The sequence below is a fragment of the Brachycentrus maculatus genome, unplaced genomic scaffold (genome assembly GCF_059751285.1).
Source record: "Brachycentrus maculatus isolate JH-2025_06_01 unplaced genomic scaffold, ASM5975128v1 h1tg002453l, whole genome shotgun sequence".
Taxonomy (NCBI): Eukaryota; Metazoa; Arthropoda; class Insecta; order Trichoptera; family Brachycentridae; genus Brachycentrus; species Brachycentrus maculatus.
Window position 1 is genome coordinate 5,001 of NW_028282932.1, and position 7,581 is coordinate 12,581.

The window sequence follows — 7,581 nt, forward strand, 5'->3', positions numbered from 1 at the left end:
AGACCTGAATGATGGAAGTTTAACTTCTGAAACATGTAGTCTATAATAAAACTCAAGTGGTAAAAAACGAAGTGTTTTCTTTAATCATTGTAACATGTCTTACCACAAAGTTAATGCCGAAACAATAAATAAAATATAATACAATGTATTAAAAATAAATATCAAACCACTTACTGAACTTTTTTACCGTGCAACAGATCTAGGTAAAACCTGACAACAGATTAGGTAAAACCTGAAGGTTCAACAGATTAGAAGGTTCAACTGAAGGTGCAACAGATTAGGTAAAACCTGAAGGTTTTTTTCTCCATCTGAAAAATAATTACTAAATTAAAAAAAAATAAGCTTACCTTTTCTTCAAAATGCAAAAACACTTAAAAACATTTTTTTAACATCTCATTAAAGATGAAGAAGAATATTAAAGTCTGGGCATTTACGGGGCTGACGACCACTTAAACCAGCCTATGACGGTCGTCAGCCCCGTAAATGCCCAGACTTCCATATTCTTCTTCATCTTTGATGAGATGTTAAAAAGTAATATGAAAATAACTCCTGTAATTGGAAATAATCCAGATTTTGTGAACAGGTGGACACACTCAAAATGTTGTTAGTAAAAGTTAAATTAAAAATAAATTCCCGTCTGCCAAATGTCTGGCAACAGACCAATTTTGGCCGGTGGACATTTTCTCCTCGCGTTTTCAAATCTCTTAATGTGTGAAGCAGAAGAAAAGCTTTTTTATTGTTTTTGCAGCTCCCAAATGCCCAAAGGACGAAATGTATGTGGATTGTGTCGACGAGTGTCCCCAAAGCTGTAAGTCCATCAACGGATTCGAACCACTTCCGCCGTGTAATCCTACAGGAAAATGCACACCAGGGTGTATGTGTGCAGGAGGATACGTAAAAAACAACTACGGAAAATGTGTCCCTGTCAGTCAATGCCGTACGTATTTTATTCCTAACTATTTTCTCCACATTTGTTATATATATATTTTTTTATTACATCATTTTATTTTATTTATTTAATTGTAAAACCTTTATACAGTAAATTATTATTGTATCTCCTGTGTGTAATGTATATAATCTAATAATAAAATTAAAAACAAATAATATTAAAAAATAAAAAATTAAAATAAAATATAAAAATTGTATTAACATGTTAGTATTTGGCTCAACACAGGCCATGCCTAAGGAGCCGTAATACATATAGTAAATGTATATTTGAAATAAATATGTATCTTTGAATGTATTTATATAAAAAAAAATATAAAAAAAAATAAAAAAATAAAAATTTATCAGGGTTGCCAATCTGTGGGGAATTCCCGAAACTGCGAAGAATCTCAACTCGATTGGGGAATTTGTGGGTATTGGCACTATGTGGGGAAAATGTGGGGATTAACATTTATTTAAAATTAATTTAACATTTCTTGTATGTTTTCGGTAGATACTTGTGGCACATTTATAATATCTTTATAAAATAAATTGGCTTTGGATTTTTATAGAGTGTGTGGAAGTTTTTGGTGAGAGTTTTTAATGTTTTTAATGTTTTTGATTTCAAATAAACCCTGATGATGACAAGGTATTGTCGAAATCAGTAGGTTGAATTGTTTTAATAAAAAAAGTGGTGATTTGAAATTAAATAAATTTAAAAATAAATATATTAATGAATATAATAAGTAGGTATATTTTTGTGTGTTCTTTTTTTAGTTTTTTTACGTGTTTTAAAGTGTGTCAATTATTATTTTTGTGTACTATGTAACTAAATATATATAAACTGTTTTGTTAGGCTGTCCTTTTTTATACACTTTATTACGTATCAATGTATTCTTAATTACTATGTATTTTATGTAAAAGCCCAATTAGGGCGTTAATATTTACAATTTAAAAAAATCAGTTGTTGATTTTATATGAAAACTTCTTTTTTCCATGGGATAACTATGTGGGGAATCGGGACTTTGTTTTTACACAATTAGGAGAAATTGTGCTATATTTTTGGGGAATTCTGAATTGAGATTGGCAACGCTGTATATTATATATACAGCGTTTCGTTATATATATATATATATATATATATATATATATATATATATATATATATATATATATATATATATATATATATATATATATATATATATATATATATATATATACATATATATATATATATATATATATATATATATATATATATATTATATATATATATATATATATATATATATATATATATATATATATATATATATATATATATATATATATATATATAAATATATATATATATATATATGTATTAATATATATATACATATATAAATAAATAAACATATATGTATATATATATATATATATATATATATATATATATATATATATATATATATATATATATATATATATATATATATATATATATATATATATATATATATATATATATATATATATATATCCAATATATATCCAATTATACGAGTTATTTTTCATATTATTTTGTGACATCTCATCTCATCATCTCACGTATGCGTGTCGGTGTGTATATATGTACGTGTCTGTAGCAGTAATGTCTTATGCCGTGTGCCCTAGGCATTACGGCTATTCTCCTCTTCTTACGTAGTATTTCTATTCATGTTCTTTCTCATAAATCAGTATCATCCTGCACCCAATATTTGTTCATACGTTCACTGCCAACAACGAGATAACGCATTATTTCATCAACTTGGATCATCTATTTTCAGCTCCGGGGTGTGGTGGAGACATCAATGCAGTGAGCCTGGGCTGTGGTGACCCTTGTCCACTAAGCTGCCTGAATAAAGAGCTGATAGGCAAGCCTCGACCATGTCCGGCTGTTTGCATCATGAATGGCTGCTCTTGCAAAAACGGATATATAAAAGAGACCAGGGCCAATGATGCAAAGTGCATTCCGATTGAAAAATGTCGTAAGTATATATTCATTCATTCAATTTCAGACAGTTATCCGCACTCCAATGGTACATAGGGCACTGCACGCAGTGTTATATTGATCGTTAACACATGAAGGAAAGGTGATCAGCCCTTCACTTCAGGTACCAGTCCAGGGTAATATTGAATAAATATTAGAGTGAAAAAAACACTTTTATTTATTTGACCCCCCCCCTGGGAATCGAACCCGGGACCTCCAGAACGATAGCCGAGCGTGATGACCATTACACTACAGAAGCGGAAGGACGGGGAAGTGTATATATATATATATATATATATATATATATATATATATATATATATATATATATATATATATATATATATATATATATATTTATGTATATATATGTATATATATGTATATATATATATATATATATATATATATATATATATATATATATATATATATATATATATATATATGTATATATATATATATATATATATATATATATATATATATATATATATATATATATATATATATATATATATGCATAAATATATTTTTATATTTCTTCAATGTGTTTATTAGGTTAAAAAAGATAAAAAATTAAATGGTTTAAATTAAATGTTTCGTCTTTCCATTTTTGCATCATTGTAGTCGGGTTGTGGTCTTGTGGTTAGTGTCACGGACTCTCAAGTCAGAGTTTCTCGGTTCGAACCCACTCTACCACAATTTGATACCTATTTATAATAATGAGCCGCTTCTGCTCATAGAAATAGTATGAAATTGAAATATTTGTGTGAATAATAAAAACACAAGTATTTTTCTTTTTAATTAAAAAAAAAAATCATACAAAATTACTTTACTGAATGGATCGCTCGGATGCAAGTATCATTGGAAAGAAAAGATGTCGAACTTTGATGACATCTGCTCCATACACTTCACTAATGTTTTTGGTTGCCACACTCGCGGTATTGTCTTAACGGAATTCATAAAGTAAACAATGACGTAAATGCACTTTATCGAACGACATTATAAAAAAATACAAGGGGTCATTACTGTACTCTGGCTAGGCCAAAACTGAATAGAAAGTAGAGGGAAAGCATCCTTTATACAATGGAATCATAAAAAAGAAGACACCATTCATAATTTATGAAAAAATTTTTTTTACCTGGGATCATAAAAAACGGTCATAACTTTTGCATCAACCCAATACATTCGTAACTCACGTATATAGTTCATAATTTAGCCAAAAGACACGCTATGGACGCCAATATAATAACTACACTAGTCTCTCGAAGACGAACTGTCCATGCAGTCATGCAAATAACAGTCATGCAGTGAAGGGTTTATTTATTAAATATTTATGTTTAGCACCAAACCCCTGTGGACAAAACGAGGAATACATCGAATGTCCTGGCTACTGCTCGTTTGACGAAGATTGTGCCTCCTACATTGATGGAATCGTACGTAGCTGTCCTGCTCCGCCAGTAGAGGATATTCCATGCACACCAACGTGCCGGTGTCAACCAGGATATGTAAGGATCAATGGCGCCTGCGTCTTCCCATCAGAGTGTAAGTCAAAATTTTCAGCCAGTAGATATTATTTTGTTAACAACATAGATAAAAAGAATATGGAAGTCTGGGCATGCCCGGACTTCCATACCCTTACCCGCGAGCCTCTTGTTAAAAAAATTGACAGCCCACCCCTAGTGCATAGGGTACTTTTTTTAAGATGGGAATTGCATTAATGGATATTCCATCTTGTTCTTCATCTATGTTGAGATGTCCAAAAATAATGTAAAAAATAACTCTTAATTGGAAATAATCCAGATTTGTGAACAAGTATTTGGACACATTCAAAATGTCTTAAATTATTCTGATTATTTGAAATTTGACTATAGCTGTACTCACTTCAACAAACAAGTTCACAAGAATTTGACAGTCGGGAGTTTTCTCAGCATTGAGCACAACATTCAAGGAAAAGGGAGATTTGATACAATTTAGAGCACTATATTTTATTTCGAAGTTGAGATGAAGACTCTCCGATCCATAACCGGAAACACTTTGCGAGACCGAGTAAGAAATACCGACACCCGGAGCATGTGTAAGACGGAGAATATCGTGAGGTGGGTACGACAACGAAGGCGATACTGGAATGATCAAGTAAACAGAATGTCAGATGACAGACTTCCACGTATTGCCTTTCAAGGAATCCCCGAAGGATGCAGACCCCAGGCAGACCTCCAAAAGGTGGAAAGACAGCTGGGAATCAACATCCCAAGAGCTACAAGCAAAGGCACAAACAGATCCTTAGTATATAGAAAAAGAAGATATTTTATTTTTAAGGTTTTATCAAAGGTCATTAATCAACTTCTATTTTATTACTTTTTAAAAGTTGACTTATATATTGGTAAAACTTATGTTTAAATGTATTTCACTGCGTCTTATGAACCAACTTTCTTTACAATGATTCCACCCTGTTATTTCATACAGTATTTTAACCATTTTAACTCATACGTTATCAATAATGCCTTTATTTTAAGACACAAATCTTTTAGTATACTACTGAACACACGCTAAATCCTAGGCTAAAAATAAGCTAGCTAGCTTAATACCTTCCTAGTTCTTGCTTCTAGTCTTGGTATTATACATGATAAAAGTAGTGAAGGATATTGGTACCATAAACCAAGCTAGGACACAAAACGCCGAACCCTCTTCTAGTGGAACGGAAGATCTGCTGACGACAGTCAACAGTCCGGCTTCTCCTGGGGAGTTTTATGTGGTTTTCTCCCAGCAATGAGCAAATGCTGAGAAATTCCTGATTGGCCCACACTAGATTATCCCTGCTCTTCCCAACACAGATTCAAATAAAATAAAAATAAGTTAGAAGAAACAAAAATCCACTTAATGATCTATAAACCTTGTACATAATAATCAAGGTAAATAATAAATGCAATTCCCATCTAAAAAACTAAAACACTAGACCACAGCATACAATGACATAATGAATCACCCCAGTACAATAACTCAATACGCCTTGAGGACCCAGCACCCTTCGCATTTTAATATCAGAAATATATGACACAACTGCTTGATCGTTTCCTTTAACCACAAGGACAATTGTAGGATGTGACAAGAAAATTTCCCACTTTCTCCCTCCCATTTCAAGATGAGACCACCATCTCTGTAATATTGAAAGCTGTCCCACCGTATTCACAGATCTGATACAGAAGCATCTAGGCTTCCTGACAGACCTTCAATTAGACGCCTCATTGAAACCTGTCCCACCGCATTCCCAGATCTGATACAGAAGCATCTCTTTTATGGAGAGGCACAGCGAATCGAAATATAAAAGTTCTCCATATGTATAAATGATTTAAACGTATTATGATATAAATAAAAATGTAAATATATTAAATGAATAAAATAATAAAAAATAAAAAAATCTAGGTTTCCTGGCAGACCTTCTCTTGCACCACCTGTAAGGATAATTAACATTTTCACCCACACACCTCAAACAGGTCATCCAGCATCGTCACCCTTTCGAAGTTACAGAATGTTGTGGCTTTTCAGGTTGCCCATCCAACACAACCGTAGTGGACTGTCCAGCACCCTGTGACAACACTTGTACCACAGTTGCGGCTTCTGACTGCACATTCCAATGTCCCCTGAGGACTTGCTCTTGCTTGTCAGGGTACGTGCGTGAAGAAGGAATATGCATCCTAAAAGAAGAATGCCGTAAGTGTATTATGTCTACCATTTAAAAAACATAGAAAGGAGAGTGAATGCTGGGAACAAAGTGAATGGTGCACTGAAATCAGTTATAGCAAATAAAAACCTATTACCGAAAGCTAAACTGGCAGTACACAATGGAGTCCTGGTTCCGACCCTAATGTATGGAAGTGAAACATGGAGTTGGCAAAAGAAGGATGAAAGTAGACTGAATGCAGTCAAAATGCGATCTCTCGGAAGAATGTGCAACAGAACGATGTATGATAGATGTTCGAATAGTGAAATAAGGAAGGAATGCAAAGCTGAGACAAGCATTATCGATAAAATTAAGAAAGGTGTGTTGAGATGGTTTGGACATGTAGAACGAATGAGTGAACGATTAAAAATATTCCCATTGTGATTCATTTGTCTTCTTTCTCTCTTTCGATATTTTATTTTGTACAAAGTTCAAAATAATTTCATTGTAATGACCTGATGATGGAATGATTATTCCGAAACCGGCAGTCACAAATAAGTGTTTATAAAAGTGGTATTACACAAAGTGAACGCTGAATGATAAGGAGAATGTTTTATCACCGTACCACGATGTTAACAATGCTTTTAATATACAAAATATTAAAAAAAAATGATTGACTACTTTTTACTTTTACTTTTTACTTTTTTCAAAAACTTAAATAATATTAGTACTTACTTATATAATTACTCACCGAGATTTTTATGTCTATCGGTTTCGAGATGTACCCGTGTTAAACATTTTATGTAGTTTTAAGTATGTAAATGGAGCTCTGGTGGTTAAGGGTGGTATTGTTTGCAAGCTGTGGTAGTGATTGTCCTGACGAAGAGACGGGTATGTCTCGAAACCGGTAGACATAAAAATCTCAGTGAGTGGTTATATACTAATATTATTAACATTTTTGTAAAAAAAAAAATAAGTA

At 32.1% G+C, this 7,581-nt stretch overlaps 1 protein-coding gene across 1 annotated transcript in view; it reads left to right on the plus strand.

Moving 5' to 3' along the window:
* Nucleotides 1–6,693, plus strand: part of LOC148298166 (zonadhesin-like) — a 10,200-nt gene extending 3,507 nt beyond the window's left edge. Inside the window, exons 4-7 of the mRNA XM_088277081.1 lie at nucleotides 749–937; nucleotides 2,736–2,936; nucleotides 4,286–4,486; nucleotides 6,488–6,693. Of these exons, the coding sequence (XP_088133207.1) occupies nucleotides 749–937; nucleotides 2,736–2,936; nucleotides 4,286–4,486; nucleotides 6,488–6,678 (782 nt within the window). The 3' untranslated portion in view covers nucleotides 6,679–6,693. The remainder of the gene's footprint in view (nucleotides 1–748; nucleotides 938–2,735; nucleotides 2,937–4,285; nucleotides 4,487–6,487) is intronic.
* Nucleotides 6,694–7,581: the final 888 nt, after the last annotated feature.